Below are 24,932 nucleotides of genomic sequence, written 5' to 3' on the forward strand. Positions count from 1 at the left end.
CTGCTGGTTTTAATTTTGACATATTTGTCTCTGCTTAGGATATACAGAGGTGAATATAACTGGTACTTTAATTCTTTTGCTGTCTGTTTTCTTACTGTGTTTGATGCAAACAACAGTGATGTTTCTTTATCCATACATGATACACATGAGGTTAATCTTTGTTGGGTAAACTTAGAGAAAACTGGTCAAGGATTCCACCATGTCTCCACATAGCGCAAACAAACAAAGAAATAAATCCTACCTGCTTTTGGCTGCTTCCATATCTATGGTTAAACTTTTCAATTTCTTTCTTTTTTCCTGTATGGACGGGATATCATTCTGAAAAAGGGTTAAAAAGAATACACCCAGCATAAGTCTCCATTGCAGTTATTTAGATTCAAACCACAGATCATGGTCATGAGTGTTGTTATTCTTTTACCATGTATCATTCATTTTGTGTGATGGGAAGTTCTTTATACAACTTGGAATACCATTGATTATAAACAAGATTTAAATGTGTTTGATTAATATTGATGTTATAGTTTCATTGAACAAAGTAATGCGTTTTTTGGAAGAGTTATTATTTTTGTAAGAGTCTATTGGAGATTATACAAAAGAATTACATGTATGATGATATTTCATTACATGCTTTAACAAAAGGTACCAAAGAATTTACCAGGCTGATATTGCTGAGATTATATTAACCCCTCTACTTACGTCTAGTGCACTATTGAATGGAGTTAGTACAAGATTTTCTATTCCCATTTCGTGACTTGTTAACTCTAATGCTATGCTGCTACAGGCCTCCGACGTTCGACCCAATGCTAAACTGTAATATATAAATAAATACACAAGACATCATTATTATAGACAATCATATGCAATGGGTATAATTACAGTACAAGTACTATAGCAAGAGTTATGTTATCATTGAAATGTTGTAGACCATTGTTTGTCCCTTCATCAGTGCTGTAATTTTGAGTTTCCAACCAATGTTTAGATGACAGTACAGGCTGTCCCCTCAATAAAAGATCACAATCCTATCACCTGCCAAAATGTTGAGGTGCCACTAAATTGATAGCATACATGTACTGTACTTAATATGCCCTCATATTTCAGTTGAGGTTAATCAGGCTAATATATGAATCCATAACTCATTACTTTGCATCAATTCAAGCTCAAACCTTTCACAATCACAACAAAGACATTCCATATCATGAATGGAGTTGAATCTATTTTGATTCCAGTATGCAGATAACTACAATTGTTTCTCTTTTCAAGGAAGCATCAGATATAAAATATTAGGGACAAAATCTTTAAAAAAAGGTCAAAAAATGTCCAATATTTCAGAAGTGCATGATTTGGGTAATACATTTAATCTTGCCTCTTCTGCATTGGTTGTGTAGGGATGGGATGTAACTGTTTCAATCATAATTGATGTACATACACCAAATAAGTATCCTGGTGATGACCTTAACACTAGGCTTAGAGGGAAATCAATGTGGGAAGGACAAAGTGGCATCACAACTTATAGGCAAAATAACTAATTCTTGATCATGAGAGCATGTACCTTCTACATCAGCATACTTTTCATAGAACAGCATGATCGCATGACCTACATTATCGAACTGTGACCTTGCCTAGGTCACATCTCAAAAGCTGTGTTCCTGCCGCAAGTGCCGGTCTTTACGTAGTGCGCTCGACGTAAATACCTGTGCGTACCAAAGTTGGCTCTCATGATCGAGAATTAGATATTTTGTCTATAATAGAGTGATTCAGAAACTAAAAATCAGCACAATATACAAATGCTGCTGGCGGCAGTGCTGTACATAAATAAGTTGGTATAGGAAGGCAAAATGGGGAACATGGGGAATGCAAAACCATTTCTTAATGCAATGGGCAATGCCATTTGAAATCCACCCTCCCCCTGTGGAAGATAGTTAGACACATCAAATTAGAAATCCAGTTTTCTATACTCAGACGACTAAAAAAACACATTTTGCATCACAAAACCCTATTTTTGTAAATTTGTACCTTTTTTACAAATCACATGTTGTGCATCTTGCTCTATTAAATGTCTTTCCTATTCTTCACAAATTCACTCCATCTCTGGAAGACTTCCACAGGGATATGGTCAATTTCAAATGGAATATAGTCTAATGTGCACACATCTTTGCAACTTACCCAAATATAGAATTGTCACCTAATTCTTGGCTTGCATCTTGCATGCTTTGGCTCAGTACTGAATAAGGGAGTCTTCTCTGTAAATCAAAACAAACAAAATCATATCAAATTTATATGTAAGTTCCCCGAAATGTGGTCAGATTTGTAGCATCATTCAGTGACTTAAATCATAAATCTTAAATTAATCAGTTTGACATTCATTTAAATAAACTTGGTTTAAGTATCTACAACGATAATGAAGTTTAAGATGCAAAAAGCCCAAAACTATGATGTTACCATGACAACATAATTCTCTTAGGTAATTCTGAGACTTATCTTGCTTTCTCCTCACATCAGTATCGGCTGTTCTTTAACCAAAATGTTACAAATATAGGATTTGAGGTTTTTATAAATAATCCTTTGGTTTCAATATATGTAGCAACTAAGAGTCAAATGAAAGTCTTTATGCAGGCCTTATGATATCAAACCTACATTCTATTGCAGGGATGAGAGATAAAGCATTATCTATAGATGTATACCACCATCCATGTAATTTAATAACCAAGTGCTTGAGGTGACATAGGAAGCAGCCCAAATGTTTGCTCCACAGCATATTTTCACATGCACATAATTCATTATGTGTATACACTGGTAGCCTTGTCTGACTGCATTGGGTATAAGCATACATTTTATAGCTTTGTGTTTTTGAAATAGTTTTATATTTCTGTTATAATTTCAGCACAGCATTTAAATCAAAATTATCTCCAAGTAAATATTTCGTACAGAAATATAAAAACCTTGATATTGAATTCAGGAAACCAGGTCAGCACTACATCAAGGTATTACCAGTGAAATCCATTCTGAAATGTTCTATGCATTTCATTTACAAATTTTATCAACAAGAAAGCTTATAATCCCCATAACAAGTGTCATAAAGTGTATTAATCAAAAGCCATCTCACAAGCATAAAAATAATTCTTTCCAAAATTATGTGAATTTATATGAAAAGTGGCACATAGTCACTTTGAGGGGATCAAATCAGATTTGCACTAGTACATAATGGAATTGACAAATTGGCTGCATGCGTAAGGTTTAAGGAGAAATCAAAACCAAAAAGGCACAATTCTGCTTGACAAGTTTTCTCTGATTTTTACCAATTTTGATTCACCTGCTACAAATAACTGTAACAGGGTAATCAATTTCAGGAATAATAATGTTACAAATTATTCCCGAAACCTATATACATAAAAGGTGCAGTAAACTTAACAGGGAAAAGGGTGTTATTTGTGAAGGGTTTTATGGTTGTTGGTTTTTTTTTTTTGGGGGGGGTTAAAATTGGCAATGTGTATTTCTGTCTGTTGATTTGCCACCAAATTTGAGCCTTTCAGGAACATATAGTGAATGTCAAAGATGATAATGTACATGTATGATTTGAGTAAAACTGCCATTTTCACTGGAGTTTGACCCTTAAATGCAAATCAGTATTTTGACAGATGTACATTTTGTAGCTTTATTGAATTTTTACATGGTACCAATGTCTATTTCTAAAATGGTGCTTACAATGTACACTTGTTAATTTAATAACATAGGGCTGCCAATATCACTTGGGAATTCTCTTGAGCCTGAACTGGCCAATAATTACACCCAGTGTAAAGTATTTCTTTGCATTGCAAATTCCAGCATTGCAAATTCCTTCTCAATCTTATTTCAAATACTTGAGGTACCCACTTGGGAAATGACCAAAGATATGATATTGAAATGAATAATTGCAAATACATTTTGAATGATGTATGAGGTTGGAAAAGATAACAAAATGTAAATGAGCATATTTAGAGATATTGGTTTAAGATCAAATTAGAGTATGGGTTTTAATGTATTATATTCCTTTAACTTGTACGCTTAAGAGGGTTTATCCGATAGACTCAGATGGTAGGTGGAAGATGGGGTCAGCAAATTTTGTTCATATTTTGTCAATCAAACATGTGTCCATGAGTATTTACAGTGGAGGTATTAAAAAATTTTGAGGACCTCCCACTGGGAGATACTGGACCCCCCTCAAATTGACCCCCATGATTGTCTTCTCAGACACAAAAACTTTGAAATGTGCACTAACTTTTGATTAGGGCCACGTAATAACGCGCATCTGCAGACATTTTATTTATACTTCACAGTAATAATACACATTTTGTCTCGACATAACAATTAAAAATTCTTTGTACAACATTTGGGTTGTTCCATTTTCAGAGAGGGGTGTAATGGCCTTTTCAGCAATTGTAAAAATGTAAAAAATCCTAATTTTGAAGCAAAGTTTGCAAGATGATTGTGAGAGTTCCTCAATATTTTTGTCAAAGTTATTTACTTGTTGGATAAAGTAGATATAGGTTGATCAATTGAGCAAATAAAAATCGTGGAGACTTTTCCGTTTTAAAATGAGCACATCTTACTTTATGCTCTTTTTCAGAAAAGTGCAAAATACTAATTTTGAAGCAAAGTTTGCAAGATGATTGTGAGAGTTCCTCAATATTTTTGTCAAAGTTATTTACTTGTTGGATAAAGTAGATATAGGTTGAACAATTGAGCAAATAAAAATCGTGGAGACTTTTTCCGTTTTAAAATGAGCACATCTTACTTTATGCTCTTTTTCAGAAAAGTGCAAAATTGCGATATTTTCATGCTAAACTCAGGTACTGTGATTTTTCTAAGTTTAAAAATGAAATTTGATGAAAAGGGAGCCTATCAGAAGTAAACAACATCAACAAAACTATTATATAATAAATTGGGGCCTAAATTGTGTTGGATAAATGCTTATAGAACAGGACTATTCTATAAAGGGGTTCAGTACCCCGGGTCAGTACTCAAATTCTGTCTGTGCTGATTTAAAAATAATCTTGCTTTATGCACCCTCAAATGAATATTACCTTTTTCTTCCAAGGAACGCAGGTAGGGCCCTACAATAATTATTTTCTATCACTATGTAGTTAACAACAAAGACAATAATATATTGGAACACTACATTGATCAAGTAGGGGTGTTATTGTGTTAAACATAAAAACGCTTATGTATCTATGATTCTCGATTTTTGAAATACCAACAATGCTGACACATTATATGGATTTTGGGGTTTGTATTGAGGATCCTTTGATGGTCAATATACTAGTAAACTGCTCTCTTTCATCTGAGTGACCTCTGTCTATTAAGGGGGTGCAGACCACCAAATAACCTCTCCATCATAGTGAAAAGCATGTAAAAATCAACATTTTAAAGCGGCAATTCTACCACGCATGACAATAGTTTTCTTTATTTTTAGCTGTATTAAATAAAGCCTAAATTTTCACTTAAGCTCCAATTTTGTCTATCTTTACAGGTAAGGTTCAGTTTTTATTAACAAATGTTAGAAAGTGATGGCTGCTATTTCAACATCAAAATTAGTACTAAAACGGGCTCTGTTAGCAGTTATTCGGAGAGGGCCTATACTTTTCTTGTGAAATCGAATTTGCTTAATGTTACTGGGGAAATTCGCTTAAATATTAGTATAAATGGCCATTGCCATGACAACTGCCTTCTCTTTGAAATCTCCAATACATGTAACTTACAATTAAAGAATCCATATATCAATACTCATTAAGTGTAATACAAACTTTTTTTAATGCAACAAATTGCTCAAAATTTGGGGTCAAACTGCCCAAAATTCAAAGGTCATAGGTCACAGAAAAATGTTGTTGCTGTCATCTGGGATGAGGGAGGCAACAAAAGTTGGTATATTGGGTTTTACCTTGATGATAATGGGACAAAACCTTGAGTGGATCACCTGATGCTTGGCGTTGGTACTGATACCGGAGATGAAAGTTAGCAGCGACCACATGGCACTGATGATGATATCTAGGACACTATCATGCAGCAGTTTGAGATTGTGCCTGTGACACTTATCAGTTTTCATAGCAACATAACAAGTAGCCATTAATATTATGGGGTTTTTTTTTTGTAAATTTTACCTCATATTGTGCAGATGTCCTTACAAATTTTACTCCCAAATAGCCAGTATTGGGGATAACAAATTTTCTTTCCCTCATCTTATTTTAACATACCACTGTCACCGTAGAAGGTCAAGGGTCAATACACATGGCTTAGTTGGAGCTCTCCCATACTGACAGTGTAAAAAAAGAGATCAGGAAAAGAGAATTTATTATCCCTGATACTGGCTATTCCGGGTAAAATGTTTAGGTCATGTTCACATGATGAAGGAATTTGTCAAATGTTACTGGGGAAATTTGCTTTAAAATTAGTGGAAACTGCCTTCTCTTTGAATTATCCTAGCTCACAATTAAAGAAGCCTCATATAATCAGTAATATAAAGTGTAATACAAACTTTTGTAATGCAAGAAATTGCTAAAACTGTAAATACAATAAAATCCATTAAACTATCAAAATTGTATAAAAGTCTGCAGTGCAAAAATCTACATTTTTTACTTGATGTAACATTATGTTGTGTGTCTATTTCGCTTTTTCCAATTTATAGTGTTATGTAAGTTTTAACCTGTTGTCTAGCTTTTTCTGTAATTTAAATATGAGGTCTATGGGCCTGGTTCAAAAAAAAAAAAAAAAGGTGCATTGGGTCAGAAATGGTCGTAACTCAACACATGAAGATTTGAGACTTCTTCTAACTGCATAAATAGATTGATTGACCAAAAAAAACATAGACTAGACACCAGAACCTGGTAAAAGACCCAAAAATGACAAAGTTATGGCTAAAATGTGATTTTCAGGGAAAATGTGGCCATTTTGGATTTTTGCTGTGCACATTCTTTTTTGAAACCCAGGCTTAACATTTTGTAATTTCATGTTGAGATAGGCCTAGGTTAAATAGAACATACAAAAAACCTTATCCCGAAGCAAAACAAAACAAGTCCCATTTATAGCCCACTCCTAGCATTAAGTTCCACCCCAGGTTATTAGGATTTAGTACTTTGGGGTATGGGGCCCTACTAGGCCTAGTTCCTATAGCTTAAGTACTGATGCATGTGAAATGATTAAGAATCAGAATAGGAGCTTGTGATTTTCATAATAATCATAATACCACTAACATGTATGAATACGAGCTTGTGACATGAGAGGGCTCATATTCAAGGAGCATTATCTACTGGCGATTTTACCAATATGCTGTAAAAGAGAAACCCCTACCCCTGTACTTGATTTGCATTCTTAAATGTGGTTCTTTACTCCTCAATGGAATAACTGACTATTGGCTCAAGAAAAGGGACTGCTACAGTGAAAAGATCTTATATTTGATGTTGGCGTTATATACAGCATCATTATACCAATGTCACATATTGGGAAAATCCATGTTTGTGTTCTATGAAAAGTAAAAAGTCTCCATGATTTTTATTGCATTATATAAATGACCTATGTACAGAGGTATTCTCCTGTAATGAACAATTTGAGAAAGATTGAGGAACTCCTACAATGACGTCACAAAGTAGAGGGATATTTCACTTTTTTTCAAAAGTTGTAAAATGTGAAATATGGGCCCCACCCTGTTCATAAATGGAACATCCCAATATAAACATTTGTTGTTTTATATTTTTGATAAAGACAAAGGATGAAAGAAGATGTGTAGAAAAATTTACTTTCATAGATGCTTGTCTTAGGTGCCAAAAAATTGTTCAAAAATGGCATAAAACGGCATTTTACAAGTCAGGGAAATACGTGTTAGGGGGCATATTTTAGGGGGCCCATATTTCTCAGGAGGGGGCATAGCAGATTTTTTTATACTGATTATTATGAACACTTATCCAAACGTATTAAATTGCCAAAATATGGTTGAAATTTGCTGACCCCCATCTTCCACCTTTTTCCCATGGCATCAGTATTTCTCAGAAAATCTCTTGCATTTTGCATTCCTGCAAGTGAATCTTCACTGATAACCAAGATAAACAGGTGTATTTTTCTAGCCATCATTTTGAGATTCTTAGATCTGCAAGATCCTACGAAGATATAAATGTATAGATCATTGGCATATTCCACTGTAAGTCCTACTCTTTTTCTACCCTTTGCACCCACTTTGGGATTGTTGAACTAGGTAGGTTGCGGAGGCTCTGCCCCTTGCATGTACACAGGACAAGAATGCCCTCAGGTAACTTGCAACCCATACGTCTGTAAGGTTTTGTAGCATTCATAGTGATTAGGGTTGCTAACTGGTTAAGCATTACATATTTGTATACATTGATGATGTGATGCCAATGTCAGTTTGACTGGTCTAGTATAAATGCAATGACCATGAGATGCGTACATCGCTATATTTGCAACCGATTTCAATAATTACCAAAATGGTATTAACACAAGAAATATATATTATTCTTATTTCCTTTTACAACATAAACACATAAAATGTGATATACATTTAGCAAGATATGCTACTAGTACCGTGCTGACGCGAGTATAGTCCCACCTTCGAGTAAAGTCCCACCCCAAACTTTCGGAAAATTTCAAAAAAAAAAAAAAAAAAAAATTCAAGATGTTTTGTTATTTTTAATATGAAAATTGATAATTTGTATTCATGTCATACTCTATTAATGATTTCAAAATGCATTCAAATTCAATGCATTTTGAAATCATTAATAGAGTATGACATGAATACAAATGATCAATTTTCATATTAAAATAATAACAAAACATCTTGAAATTTTTTTTTTTTTTTTAGGTCAACCATGAATGATCCTAGCATTTAGGTCTAGGTCCAGGGACACTCCAAAACCGAAAAAATAAAAAAAATAAAATAATTTTTTTTTTTTTTTTTTTTGAAATTGAGTATAGTCCCACCCCCAATTTTGAAAAATGTTCACCCAAAACGGGGTGGGACTATACTCGCGTCAGTACGGTACTACACATGAAACTTACTAAAACTTAATACTTCTAATGTGATAATATTAAAAAGACAAGAAATGCCTGATACATGAATTTGTGAATTATAATGCAAAAGAGTAATCTCATATTCCAACACAGCTCTGAATTGATATAAATTAAGCGGTAATATTTATTTACTGAGCGAGTGCACTTTGCCTACATTAGCTGGGTAATTGTGTAGTCCTATCTAAACATGTATCAGTGAGAATCATCATTGCTATTCAAATATGCTGTGCCAGCACCAAATACATGGTGATGAATGACTATTACTGTGCACATCATTACATGTATTACATTGTATGTACTGCATTTACTTTTAAAGGGACATTCAGAACATTTTTGCAAAAGACATTTTCCTCTGCTCCCAAAATTGACAAACTAGCATGATCATTGTATTTCTCCACCAGGATTGTCACAGCAAAAGTTTTGTATTCTTCCATTTCTAATGAACAAGAAATTATGTGTACCTCTTTGCATTATTTCATGTACATTGTACACATTATACAACCCTCATACACTATGCTTGATTGAGTCTCAAACATTTTAAATCATACTCTAAACCAAAATCTCAAGCTTCTTGACCAAAATGTCACAAAACTCCTTGCTTGAGATTATTTCATACACATTACAGAATTTAAAAAACTTTGGCACTCAAACCTTTTCCTTTTCCAAAGCAATAAAACTGAAATTTGAAGCAACTTAACCCTAACACCCTTAAGCTGCTTTTCGACAAGGGGAAGGAAAGAAGGAAGGAAGAAAGAAAGGCCTACCTTGCCACAGGGGGCAAGCTGGCCAAGCTTTCCGTGACCATATGACTGTTTGCATGACACAATTGTATCACGTGGGATACCATGCATATGCTTTGTGAAGTGTGGTTTTGTGATGTTTGGTACGGTTAAGGGTTAATGATAGAATTCCTAAATAAATAAGATTGCACCCTTTGCTTTCATCAAAAGTTGACTATAAATTGGATACCCTTGTACTGCTTGCTCATATTTTTCCCATGAGCATGTATACTGAACCAAATTCCAAGCATCCCCTGATCATGTTGATCAAATACTGTCACTGTCAGTATGATATTTTAAACTAATATAATTTTAGCGCTGCTGCAGCTGCTTCGTGATTTGATGTGTGTGTGATGTAGCCTAAGTTTTTCTTTCAGCACGAAATTCTAAGAATTCTCTAATTGTATATTGAACTTATAAATATCACAATTAATGATGTAGATAGAGGATTATTGAGATTGGTTTATTATGACAGAATTGTCACATGTACGAAGGCCAAGTAAAAAAAAATCATGTTTAGTGTCCCCTCCTACTTCCTGTGTTGAAGATTCTTCTAAAATCTCACTTACATGTATAACTGTTTAACGAAGATGTTCAGTAGTTGAAACACATTCTATAGCCTTACAAATGTATATAAAGCACTTCAGGTAAGTTTTGTGTTCAATAGAGGGGCCTATACCCTACCAGAACAATAAAATAAAAAAAGGCATCCTCCTTTTTCCAGGAATCGTTATGTGGGCTTAAACGGGCTATATATGGGTTTTTCGATAAAAATAAAAAGCCCTCCTTCCTTTTTTTTTTTTTTTCCAAAACCCTGGATGTTAAACATGTATTTTATTTTAACGGCCTAAGGAGTACTGCGATTAGTTCTCAGTAACACTGTAATGTTACGTGTACATACAAATTTTCAGCCATTACTACATTTTAAACAAAAACATTAATTTGGAAGAGCTGTAAGATCCATTCTATTAGCAGATAATAAATAAAAGAAACGTAAAAAAAATTTAAATTAAATTTAAAAAAGAACAAATAAATACAAAATAGCAATTGAACAAATAATAAAACAACAACAACAACACTAGTTACTCGAGTCTCAGACTACATGTACAATGCGCAAATGAATTACATGTAAGGTATCAGTTATGTTCACCCTGTATATCCTAAACAAAGACAAATATGTGATAATTGGAACCTGAATTGGAATCAGCAGCCAATAGCATAACTGCATCTTTTAGCCCGGATTTAAGAACTCTTTATTTGAAACTGTTTAAGAAATAAAGACACAATGATCCAAAACCCAAGGAAAATGCAAATTCAAAAGTTTGCTCCATTGCACACCCTATTGATTTGTACACAAAGCATTCTTGAACAAGAGAACTACATGTAGGGCAGTGCTTTCCATTGATCAGCATATTAAAACTAGCATGTGCTTTCAATGATTAGAACATAAAATGCAACTTTTAATTTTGTCCCTTCCTTAGGTTTTATATCACTGTAAACCAATTTCAACAAATGAGGTCTTGGCTGCTTGTCTTTGTTTAGGATAAACAGGGTGAACATAACTGGAACCGTAATTCTTTTGCGCACTGTACATGTACATCATAAACAATTTTGTGATTCTTGGCTTGTGCAGTTCTCAGTTGTGATCATTATATTCACAGAATATTGGTGGGCTGCTCCCAATTAATGGAGCAAAGATTCTAAACATAAAGGATCTTTGATTGGAGCCACTGTGAAAGATTTGACCCAGATGACCTTTGACCTCAAGTGAATGACCTCCACTTGATTTGTAAAATGTCACCAACTCTGATAGAAAGTATCGTAACCGAGTCCGGGGGGGGGGGGTCACTCTCATTGTGGCCTGTACACCATCCGCGATAATCAACTTTTGAAAAGCACCCTAAACAAGGATTTAACCCTTGGCTAAAACGATACCCTAAACAGGTAACACGCCCCTGTTTTCATACCCTAAACATGGATTTTATTCCTTGCATCAAATTTCATACCCTAAATTTCATTTCCGCGTATGAGCAATTGCAATTTTGCTACCCTTTTTCTAATGTTTTTGACACCCTAAACACAATACGCGCGTAACGTGCCTACCCACAAAAAACTACCCTTTTTCCACGTTTTTATTATCGCGGATGGTATACAGTCCACAATGGGAGTGAACCCCCCGGGAACTGAGTGTGGGTCTGTGACAGCAAATCTATGCATAACCCTTAAAGACATTTACACATTCATGGGAATACCTGAAAACATACATTTTAATATGTTTGGCATTTGGTAAAATTTCTGAATGTTCAAAATTTGCTTGATAACATGTTGGGCTACAATCTGTGCCACTTTCTTATGGCAATCCTGACGGTCTCTATATGGAGATAATGCTATTTTAGAAATCCAACTCCAGGAAATAGTGCATGTAGAAATGATACTTTTGTGTGTTCAAGCATAGGTATTATTCCTCTAATACCTATGGTTCAAGGCAACTGTTACACAACATTTGTGTGTCCCATTGTAATGCATTGTGAGCAGGGTTCCTTAACTTTTACACATGGTTGTATTCATCAGTAACATCTTTTATTTACATCTTTGACAAGAATATGAAGAGTTCAGATGCAAAAAGCAATATACATGTAAGCTGGATTGCAGCCTTGCATTCGCTTTTTTAATATATTGATAATCCATATGAAGAATTGTTTCCCCCAAATCAGATTTCCCCAAATAAAAGTTGAATAGTGTATTTTTAAATTTGAATCCATTAAAAAAGAACTGAGCACACAAACTTACTTTTTAATATATAAAATGCTAGAGTGAACAATAGTCCATGAGGAGTGACACAGGTCAAAAACTATAAAAGACAACCACATGGGCCAATCAGTGGTTCACAGCAGCTTAGGAACAACAAGAGCGAAGGGGTGCAGTAAAGCATCAGACACAAGAAAAAGATGCTTATGCGCTCTGCTCTTGAAGGATGGTGCACCATTGTCGGATATGTCTCCAACTTCTCCATCTGGAACTTGGGAAGGCTAAATTATTCCAAATGTGAACTGCAGTGTCGATGAAGGTCCTGCCAGTAGAAACTGGTACTGAGCATGGCAAGGCATGCACAAACTAGAGCGGGTAGCTCTTCTGTCTACAAATGGCTTTGGTAGCAGTGCTGTCAGATCTGATGGGCACAAGCTGGTGTGCATTTTGTACTTGCACAAATAAAAATGAATTGCACTATTTATTACAAAACTAACAAGACAGTCTTTGGATATATCATGTTTTGCATCTGAACTTTTGATATGGTCAGTCATTTTCATCTTCAAGAGAGCTTAAAGAATTGTTCTTTCCAACAGGGCTTCTGGTTTCACTCCCACCTGTGTGAATACATGTAGGCCCCCTGCATGTTTTTAAAACATGTACATGTAAGTGGATACCCTACATTTTATGCACAACTCACAAAACCCCTCATACTTTAAGTTTCAAAATTGTAATGTATTTTCACTCAAAGACAGTTCATAATTAAGGTGGCCCCACACAAAGTTGTGTAAATAACAAAGGTTTGTAAATAAAATAATATGCAATATGCAAATTAGCTCATTAATATTCAAGGCAAACAGCCAAACAAAGAATCAAACAGGCAACCATTTGGATGATAATAAGTACCATTATGTGTGGAGCCAAAATTCTGAGCAAATTTATACCAAAAGACACCATTTTCTTGGGTAAATCAAGTCAAACTATCTGACAAATACAATGTAAGAGGCAACATGAACAAAGACACTATTTAAAACACATTTGGTTTGGGGCATACAAGTCATTACAGTGTAGTTTTTCCCCGGGGGGATCACTCACATAAATGGTCTGTACGCATGCGTGACCAAAAAAACAAGTAAAAGGGGGTGTTTTTTTAGGCAAGGCAAGTTACTGCTGCGGACGCGCTTAGGGTCTAAAAACAGTGATTTTCAAGAATAAGGGTAGTTTTCTGAAACTGGACAACTTGTTTAGGGTACCTTTTCAAATTTTTGGTAAATTATGAGTCCAAAAGGGGTACATTTGTTGCATTTTCACCAGCCAAAAACTCATTAGGGGGTAAATTCTACACTAAATTACCTTATTAAGGGGCTAAATTTGCTGGTAGGGTAAAACTCGTTTAGGGGTGTTTGAAAAAATTTGGTCACGCATGTCGTACACTGTCATATTTGAGTGGCCCCCCGGGAGTTTTTCATGTACATGTATGTACTTTCAGTTGCATTTACAATAGAAAGGCCAGGAACAGTGCTACATGCATACACTTAACCATGTTAACACAGGGGAATCACCACTTCCTGGTTTACATGCATGTGTATTATGTGATAACTTACTAATACTATGCCATTTAATACACCAGTAGTCAGACCAAAATGTTTTCATCTCTGGTCTGACACAAGTGGTACCAGAATTTCCTTTTAGCACCTTACTAGCTCATTAATTCAGACCTGCCAACCTTTGAGATCATAAAACTGTATTCTGAAACCCCATTCATTAAAATAACATTTTCCAAAAATTGACAAGCTCATGTACAATGTTATACGATCTACTCACTACATTATAAGTGTGAGCGATGCTGAAAATCCACACTACAATCGCATTATTTCCCCCTTTTCGAGATGACTGTACGACTTTCCATTTCACTGAATACTCTGGTTTGAAGGATTGCTTCCTTTGATCTTTTTTGGAACTTTGAGTTGACAATGTCAATGCAACTTGTAGCACAGCATCGCTCACACTTACAGTGTAGTGAGTGGATAGTATTACATTGTACGTAAGCTCGTCAATGCTTGATACATGTATTTTTGGAAAATATGTTTTTTTAATGAAAAATATGAATTTTGGGGTTTCAGAATGCAGTTTGACAACTGTGAGTTGACAAAGTCAAAGCCATTATTTAAAAATTCCATGTTCAACCTGATGATTCTCGCAGGGTACCTAGCGCTTTCATATGCAACATTCTGATTGGTTAATATATGCCTTTGTTTACATACCCATACACCAATCACGAATGCACAAGCTTATGAGATTGGGGCTTGTGTTTTATAGTCTGCACTCGCAGCTGTTTTGAAATGGTATTTTAAATTTTTTTTGTCAATGATCAAAACCGTTTTTGAATAAAAGTATGCCCACATTTTTAACGAATTCCTGTATGAAATACAGGGAAAACGTACCAGTTGGCAGGTACAGTGTATCCCCCAAAAAGAGGCCCCTCATTGCGCTCTCTTTTTCTCCTATTTCTGAAAAGTTGATCAAATATATTTTGGGGTATTGCGGGATATGGTATATTTTCATGTTTTGACAGCTCTGCAATCTGCATCGCATAGCACATTATACCCGCCTTCTTAGACTTTTTGTATTTTAAAGAACAAAGAACTCATATGGGTGTTTAAACTATATTCATATGTAATTTTTGTTACGGAAAATAAATATTATATATAGTGTTTGAGGTCTCATTAATGCATAATTGATCAAATAAATCACAGCGATATGGTATTACAGCGATATTTTTATAAGCTTAAGCTTGGTTTTGATGAGAGCCAAACATTCTCACAAAAGCCCTTTGCAAGAACCTAAACATGTTCCCGCAATTGATTGCGAATTTGAACCCGTTTTGTAGCATGCATTATTTTCTTGTGTGGTCGTGTGTCTTGAGCTCGCCATCAAAAAAAGGTGGCAACGTTACATTTTGCCAAAGTCGACTCAAAACAAATGATGATATCTCTGTCAAGCAAGAAGTTATTGTCATGCTTGTGGTCTCATTTTATTGCTAAATAAAATGCACTTTCAACCCTGTAAAAAGAAATACTTATGCATTTTTAATACTGACACTGTGCTTCATAGAATTCAGAATGAGCAGGGCGGCGGTGGTGGGGGATGTGGTGGTGGGGGATGTGGTACACACAAACTCTATGGGATTGGTATTTTTAGTGCGTAATCTGCTTCTGTACAGGCTGTAAATTGGATTTGGACTCTATTTAGCATCTAAAAGACTAATGGCCTTACAGCTAAACAATTCTACTAATTGTTTTAAATCATTTATGATTGGTTTAGTCTAGAAAATACAAACTTTTCCATACAAAACTACCCGTTGTCATATTAAACACTGTAGTAAGTAATGCAGATGTCTTCAAAATCTAAAAGTTACTGTAAAATTTTAATTACTTATCCTATCATAGTCCCGGGGTACTCAAGTTTGGTTTTGGTAGGGACGTGCCGCTGAGATTTTGGAAGTAGACCCATAAATATACCAATTTTTCAAGAAATTTGGACCCATTGATATACCAAAAGTCAAAATTTTTGGCCGAATTTACCCAAAATTGTCTTAGTTTTTACAAATTTTCCCAAAATTTTGGGAAAATTTTGGCTAGATTAAGGAAAAATTGGGCTGGTTTCCGAAAAAATTGAGAAAATTTTGAAAAAAGGACCCATTCATATACCAAAATAGGCTTTGAAAAAGGGGTCATTGATATACCAGAAGGCTGAAAATGCTACCCATGTTTGCGTGCACGTCCCCGTATGGTCATTTGTACTGAGTACCCCCGGTCATAGTCAAAGTATAGATTTTCTGAAGAGAAATCTAAATATGGACATATTTTTTCTGTATGGGTTAGGGGGAAAATGTTTAGGTTCAAAATATGTTGAATTGTAAAAAAAATCTAACATACTTTGGGACACCCTATATTCCAAGATTACCAAGCAGCTGTGATTTTGGTTTCTTCCAAAGTCAGTTGGCTCTCCATATCCTCTAACCAAATGAATGCTGTTTACTTCCAGTTTATTACTGTAAGTTGGTAATAAGCAATGCATTGAGTGGCCCATTTTTTATCAAAATCTTTTTAATTCCACCCTGTATAACTTGCAGGTCACCCTGTATAATGAGTTAAAATGTATATATTTGAATTGCTTATGCCTTCAGCTTTCCAAAATGTATACTTTTGCTAGTTTAGGGTTGATAATTGTGGAGATAATCTAATTAGAAACCCGGTTGGTGTAAAAATTCATAATATTTGTCATGTAACGCTAAGGGTGGCGAGTTCAGGACACACGGCCGTGTATCTTTAAGGAATAAAAATGTACAGTCATTAAATTTTGACACTCAAACATGAAAGAACAATTTATTGTCGGCCATAGAACTTGTATTAGTTGTGCATTAAAAAACCCTACTATGCTACTGAATTTGCCTCAAAACTGATTCTTCATAATTATATACTGCAAAACACTTTAATTTCGCTGCAACTTTATTTCATGAATCGTCAATAAGCCACATTTTCGCAGCAATTTAATTTCGCGAATCAAAAAAACAAAACAAAAAAACTTAAAAGCTTAAAATACACTGTAGTGTATTCCATGTCAAAGTTTCCGAATTCATACTTCATCTTGCAGGGTATTTTCTCTTGTTTTAGGGTAGAATTTTCATCTTACCTTTCCCAACAGAATGTGTACAATTAATTTATGAACGATATATTTTAATAGAGGTGAATTATAAATAAAATACTGGAATAACTTACGAATTTTGCGTATTGATCGTGATATATTTTAATCTCGGAACTTTAATGCAAACTATGAAGAAAATTATTTTTATTTGCGAAATTTGATAAACACATTTTGCAATGGGCGCGGCCGTCTTGGATATCCCATCATGCCCTTGTACATTTGTTTTGTTTTAAAACTTTATTTTTCATCCTACAACACTAAAAAATAATATTTTATTATTAAAAAGATATTAAAAAATATTCGAAAGTTATTTTGACACACTGAAAAATAGTCAGTGTCACTATTTTCTATGCATTGAATGTATCAACACAAGCAAATCAATCCCCCAGCAAGTTGTACGTGAAAGTTTTAAGGTTTTTGGAATTCATATGATCCTTGTCATGATATAAGAAGTATGTTAATGATGTTAAAAGGTAAATGTCTAACAAATAATAATTTATGCCATAATATTACGATATTATAGTAAATTTAGTAATATTCAAGATTAAATTTTTTGAGTTAGGATTGTTGAATTTGGCACCAGTTACAAGCATATATTTACAAATGTAATTCCGCGGCAATTTAATTTTGCAAATCTGAGGTGCTCGCGAAATTAAACTGATTGAGAAATGAACTTGTTTTACAGTATTCTATCTATAGCTAAATTTGACCCATCACATCAAAACCAATCATTTGTCTTCAGAAATGAAAATGGAGATAAACTGCTATCACATGACGTCATCACCATCTGCTGAAGATGCTAGTCGGACTAGTGAAAACGTTCCAGGTGAATGCAAAATAGTGTAGTGTTGAAGTTAAAACTTTAATTCATGCTATCTTTTAGCTTTAAAATGACACCTTACTTATTGAAATCAGATACAGAAAACCATTTTAATTTCTTTTTTTATTTTCTTTATATTTTCTCATCATCTTTTATTGTTATCTGCTACTGAAGTCAGCTGACAAGTGGTTGGTTTTGATGTAATGGGTCACAAATGCGTGCCATTTGCCATGAATATGCCTTAAGCGGGTACTACACCCCTGGCCAATTTTGTGCCTATTTTTGCATTTTTCTCAAAAAATATAGCGTATTGGTGACAATTAAGATGTAGGGGCAAGGACTACAACTATTGCTCTGAAAATTCAGCAACTCAAGGCAAGTAGTTATTGATTTACTGATCAAATACTGGTTTTCCCTCATTTTTGACTGTAACTCCACAACTGTTGTCTGTGCCGAAATAAAATTTCCAGTGCAGTAGTTGTGGCCCTTGCCCCTATAATATACATATCTTACTTGTCACCAATGCGCTATATTTTTTGAGAAAAATCTAAAAATAGGCACAAAATTGGCCAGGGGTATGCCACTCCAATTCCAATTTAAGTTCTTCTAAACAGTAGAGGGAAACCTGGATCACCACCTACAATCTACGAAAAAAGTCCTTGGAACGCTTGGTACACTCTGTCGAAATTCCGTGCAGAATTTCATATGATCATGGAAATGATGTATATTTTGCCTGGGAACAAGCATGTCATCTACAACAATGATTACCCTTCCCCTCTCCCCATCAATCAATGTTGGAACACATTGGGAACCGCTGAAGACTTTGGTATTTCTCAACATTGCACGGGGGAGAGGGGGTGACAGTTTTCCGTTATTTACACGCAAGCGTTCCAAGACTTTTTTCGTTGATTGTCTCTACCGAATGCAAAATATTTCATCTAAATTTCGCTTTTGTGTCATAACTCAAAAACGGAATGTCGTATGAGCTTCATATTGCACACGATTTGAGAGTGGATTATATGCTTTGAAATCATAACAAAATTGTTAATAAAGAAATTGGTTTATTTAGGGAGTGGTCACTGAAACCATCCCCTATGCTAAACAATACACGTTTCGTAATTATGACTCTAAACTGCTCTAAATTGTCATTTTTGTCCCATAACTTAAAAACAAAATGTTGTATGAGCTTCATATTGCACACGATTTGGGAGTATATAATATCCCTTTGAATCACAATAAAATTGTTGATAAAGATGTTGGATTATTTAGGAATGGTCACTGAAAACACCTCCTATGCTAAATTACACACATTTCGTAATTATGACTAAAATCTCGTTTTTGTCTCATAATTCAAAAACACTACAAAATAGTTTTTAAAAAATATTACAATGTTTTGCAGCATGTTTTCCAAAACATTTTTTTGAATTTTATTAAAACGTTCTGTACCCTTTATAATATAACCCAACATGTAAATGTTTTTCTGTAAAACTTGCGTTTGCTGAGTATAGGCTTATCCGAACGAATCAGAAAGCTTGTGATGTAACAATTTGAAACAACTCATTTCTGAATATTATTTATAATAAAATACGCTTTTTGCGATGAGAAAAAAAAGAAAAAGAAAACAACAATTGAATACACTTAAAGAAAAAAAATCGACCATCACGGGACTCGAACCATTAGATCAATCAATAGTCAAAAGATTACCAGTCGAAGGACTAAGCCGCTTCGCGCCACGGAATTTCGCAATCAAGTAATCAGTTTTGGTCTTTTATAGTAGTCAGGTATCGGGGAAAGTGTAAAGCTGCATAGTGCAAATGGCAAAGTGGATCAGTTTACCATAATGACAAAATGGTCCAAAATCGCCATTTTATGGTTTTTAGGCCGCATCTCATGGAGCGTGACGTTCGTTTACCTTGGCTATACCAATTGAGAATGTTTGAATACAAAAGTAATGACAAATTGATCGCATTTATGACATTTGTTAACAGTTTGCCATTTTGAATTGAAATAAATATCTATACGTATATATTAATATCAATGCAGGGCCAGGCGGCGGATGACATGATCGAGCCGGCAACCCGTGAAACCGCCCGGCCGTATGGTATTTTCCATATACTCGGTTAGTTTTGTGGGGTTCATTATCGAACCCCAACGGTTTTAGCTTGTATTTATATTATTTATCAACATAGGCCTATTTGTTTGTGATATTTCAAGCGTTTTAAAATTTCAAAATAATCCCATTCAATTACACGGTTGACGATGAAAATTTACTGAATTTAGGGAATGCATGTCATACACCACCTGTGCAGGGCAAACTGCTCAGTATGCACGCTATTCAATGCAGCAGTTTACCATTACAGATTACCATTATGGGTTTACACTTTACACCCTTTGACTATTCGTGTTTTAATTGCGTGAATCGTTGCTAAATTATGCATTCATTATTGTCAATGCTTCTTTTTTTCTTTCTTTGTATTAAAAATAAAGAAAGAAAGAAAGAAAGAAAGAAAGAAAGAAAGAAAGAAAGAAAGAAAGAAATAAGAAAGAAAGAAAGAAAGAAAGAAAGAAAGAAAGAAAGAAAGAAAGAAAGAAGAAAGAAAGAAAAATGAATGAATGAATGAATGAATGAACGAAAGACATTTGAAATAAATAAAAACATGAACGTGGAAAAAGGTTGAAGTGACCGCTTATAGGTTCAAATTGCAAGCAGCTTAATCACGAAGCTCACGTGGCCGAGTGGTTAAGGCATAGGTCTTGTAAACATGAGGTCCTGGGTTCGATTCCCAGGCGGTATTACTTTTTCTGTTTCATTTATTATTTGCGACGGTGAACCCGGTGAAAATATTTGTTTATTATAAATACATGAAGTATACATTTTTGATTTATTTTTTCTGTCTGTCTTTCTTCCTTTCTTTCTCTGTTTGATTAATTAATTTAATTATTTCTTTCTTTCTTTCCCAAAAGCCCCCAAATGAAATACTTTCCGATTTAAATGTGATCTTATAATAGTCCTACAAACCCCTCCGCCCTACCCCACATACATCCCACGCCCAACACCTCGCACGCACACACCCCCACATTATACACACACCCCATACACAAAAATGTGAAGCACAAATCTGCTGAAGATAGTTGTTACATCATGTCAAAAACAAGTTAATGCTATCTACTGAAGATAGTCGTAGTTTATTATTGACTTCCTTACAATCTTAACGTACATGCGGTTTTAGTATTTAATTAAAACTCATTTTTCTGTTTTGTAACGCTCGTTCACCTATCTGACAAGTGCTATGAAGGTGAACTTTAAATATTAATTTCAAAAATAAATTAAACAACTCGGAATCATGCAGCTTAGAGCCGTGATACGATTTCTTGGTTTTGAGATATAGCATAAAAATTTCATTAAATGCGTGTATGTTAGGGTATGGGGTGATTCAGTGTCCACTCCCTGAACCAACCAATTTCTTTATCAACAATTGTATTATGATTCCTAAGTACATGGTCTACTTCCAAATCCTGTGAAATATGAAGATCATACAACATTCTGTTTTTGAGTTATGGGACAAAAACGACATTTTAGAGCAGTTTAGAGCTATAATTGCGAAATGTGTGTATTTTAGCATAGGGGGTGATTGCAATGACCACTTCCTAAAGAAACCAATTTCTTTATCAACAATTTTGTTATGATTCCAAAGCATATAATCCACTCTCAAATCGTGTGCAATGAGAAGCTCATACAACATTCCGTTTTTGAGTTATGAGACAAAAACGAAATTTAGATGAAATATTTTGCATTCGCAGAGACAATCTACTAAAAAAGTCCTTGGAACGCTTTGGTACACTCTGTCGAAATTCGTGCAAAATTTCATATGATCATGGAAATGACGTATATTTTGCCTGGGAACAAGCATGTCATCTACAACAATGATTTACCCTTCCCCTCTCCCCATCAATCAATGTTGGAACACATTGGGAACCGCTGAAGACTTTGGTATTTCTCAACATTGCACGGGGGAGAGGGGTGACAGTTTTCCGTTATTTACACGCAAGCGTTCCAAGACTTTTTTCGTTGATTGTAGTTGCTCAAGCACCATTGACACATGGCTACACAAGTTTGAAAGCAGGCAAATAGTAGTTGTTTCCTTCAACATACAGGTCAAAACCAAAACTGATTTCACACCTTTTCCCTGGAATCGCCATACAAAAACACCTTACATGTACTGCAGGAAATATGTGGTTTTATGGGCTGCAATGTCACTGTCACACAACATGTGCATGATTTCAGGTTGGAGCACTTAAGTACTTACTGGTTTGAAAATGAAAACATGTTTTAATATTTGTCTTTCATCTTTTTTTTTCAATTTTGTTGTATCATTTTACATTTTTCAATTGATGACATTGACATAAACTTAACAGTATCCTTACTTACATTTGATTAATTTTGAGTATTTGTTTCCAAACTTCTTGCTCACGAGTATATCTTTGATTTCACTCTTTCTAAGGACTATAGTATTTTGCTGTAAACCTTTTAGGAGAGCGTATTTCCACGATGTTAACATGGCGCCTCCGAAGTGTAGTATGTACGCGTCATAGGCATTGTTAATGTTAATTCCATCGCCATATGTGTCACACACATTGTGAGTTGCGCCTTGTCAACATTTATTGTGGAAGTGTGCTCTTGTCTATGGTTTACAGCAATTTACTTTATTATCTAGTCTGATATTTGTGCATGCATGTGTTTTGTATTGATCTATTCTCTGCTGTGATGTTTGGTTCTCTGCTGGGATGTTCTACTCCAATCATTAGTTTCATTCAGAATTTGTTGTGCATTTCAATATTTTGTGGCTGAGGCAAAATTGGGCTATTCCATTTGAAACCTTTACCTCTTGAGGACCATCTTGGAATTCAAACCAAATACAACAATTTTTAATACAAAATCTAAGGGAAAGGTGTGGATGATTTTTGTCAATTTCAAGCAAATTTGTCAAATACTGAAAGGGACCAAATTGTGTAACATCCAATTTTTCATGGTTTTCAATTGGATTTTAACATAAAATGGGCAAAATATCCAGTTGGATTGACCAGTGACATTCTGTTGGAATTAAGAAAGAAATATCATCTTCTACAGAAGGTGTGGATTTCAATTGGAATAGCTCATTGCCACAATAGCGAAACGCACAGAAAACATTGAACTTACATTTTTAACGTGGCAATATTTCATGACCTGGAACAAATGTGGAACCCAGGAACCTTATTCCAGGGACATTTTCAGGATTTGAAAGGAAATTTTTGGATCTGGAGGGAAATTTTGCTTTCCCATGTAAGAAATATATAGTAAATTATGTAAAATCTTTCGGGGAAATAAAATACTTTATTGAGCCCTGTTCATGACTTGATTCTACTAGCCAATCAGAAGACTATTTCTATGTTCACAGTACATGCACCACATTGGGCAAAGTGCAGCATGTCCCAGATAAACATTGCACTATATACTGGGCCTAACATGGCAATGAATCTTACCGTTCTTTTCTCTGCATCTTGCCCAGTTCCTTGTAGACAATTTTGTAGTTTAGCGCTGGTTTTCTTGCATGCATGGCCTATTAATTCTACTCTCTTTTCAACCTGGTGAATGGAAGTGGGAAAAAACATCAAAAATTATTTAGCCAGCATCTATTTAAGAAAATCATTATCATACTCATAGACAACACAAATAATTATATTCCACACAGGAATTAACATTCAACCATAATTGTATACCTCTGATGCACACAAGCAGCAGTCTCTAGACAAATAAATTGAATTTTAATATTTTCATAAATGTAGGCCTATTGTGCCAATTTTACAGGGTATATGATAAGCACCGGGAAAATGTGTGATTTTTGAGAGCAAATTTCGCGCACCAGTTTTTGAAAATTCGCGATTTGCGCGATTTGTCCATAATATTCCCAAAATGCGTGCATTTTCCCCAAAAAGTTCAAATTTGTAGTTTTTAAAATTTTTTTTAATGTTTTCTTTTTTTCCTCAGAAATCAGAAAATCCTTCTCCGGCAGGGGTGGAATTTCGACACGAGTCGACTCGCGCAGAGACTCCCGTAACATGCCTTCAGTCAACTTGATCGGCTCATTCACTCAGCAAACTTACGCTCAAGTTCAACACCGAATTCAACCACAGATTCTCAACACATTGAGAATCTGTGATTCAACACTCGCCATCACGAAAACACAACCAGCTTTCAACTACGCTCATTTTAAACAAATTAATCAATACTACCGATTAATCAATGAAAGTTTCTAACCAATGCAGTGATTGGATATCTATCCACTCATAACACGATAATCAGCCAATCATGTTCTGGTTTCTATACACGATGGCACTGCGACCCAAATCGTGTGCTCACTTCCGGGTTCATGTTTACGACTGTCAAAATTGTGATGCTTTTATCTGCATGGATTGTATTGCAGATCGCCATGGATTCTTTCAATTTTAGTAAAAACTTACGTTTTTTGGAAAATGAATACTTTAAAAATGGATATCTTGGAAAAATTTTAAAATTCGCGGCCGAACCTAAAATTCGTGATTATACCCAAAATTCGTGAATTTCGGTGTTTTTTGCGCATCACAAATTCTCCCGGTGCTTAGTATATGAACCATCAGAATTATGATTTACAATTTACTGTGATACAAAGTTGTTTTGCTTTACCCAAGATAAAAATATGAAACAAAATGAGCTTTGGGATAGGCCTATAGTCTACATCTCAATAATCAATTTTCCAAAGATGTGACTTATTTTTGTTAGATCATGCTTATTTTATAACTGAATGTTTAATTTT

The 24,932-nt window shown here is 34.8% G+C and overlaps 1 protein-coding gene across 1 annotated transcript in view; it reads right to left on the reverse strand.

Annotated features, from left to right (window-relative positions):
• Positions 1–24,932, reverse strand: part of LOC140164860 (rho GTPase-activating protein 17-like) — a 113,068-nt gene that overhangs the window by 47,108 nt on the left and 41,028 nt on the right. Inside the window, 4 exon segments of the mRNA XM_072188238.1 lie at positions 242–318; positions 697–808; positions 2,164–2,240; positions 23,623–23,724. Coding sequence (XP_072044339.1) covers positions 242–318; positions 697–808; positions 2,164–2,240; positions 23,623–23,724 — 368 coding nt within the window.

Source organism: Amphiura filiformis, chromosome 11 (genome assembly GCF_039555335.1).
Source record: "Amphiura filiformis chromosome 11, Afil_fr2py, whole genome shotgun sequence".
Classification (NCBI taxonomy): domain Eukaryota; kingdom Metazoa; phylum Echinodermata; class Ophiuroidea; order Amphilepidida; family Amphiuridae; genus Amphiura; species Amphiura filiformis.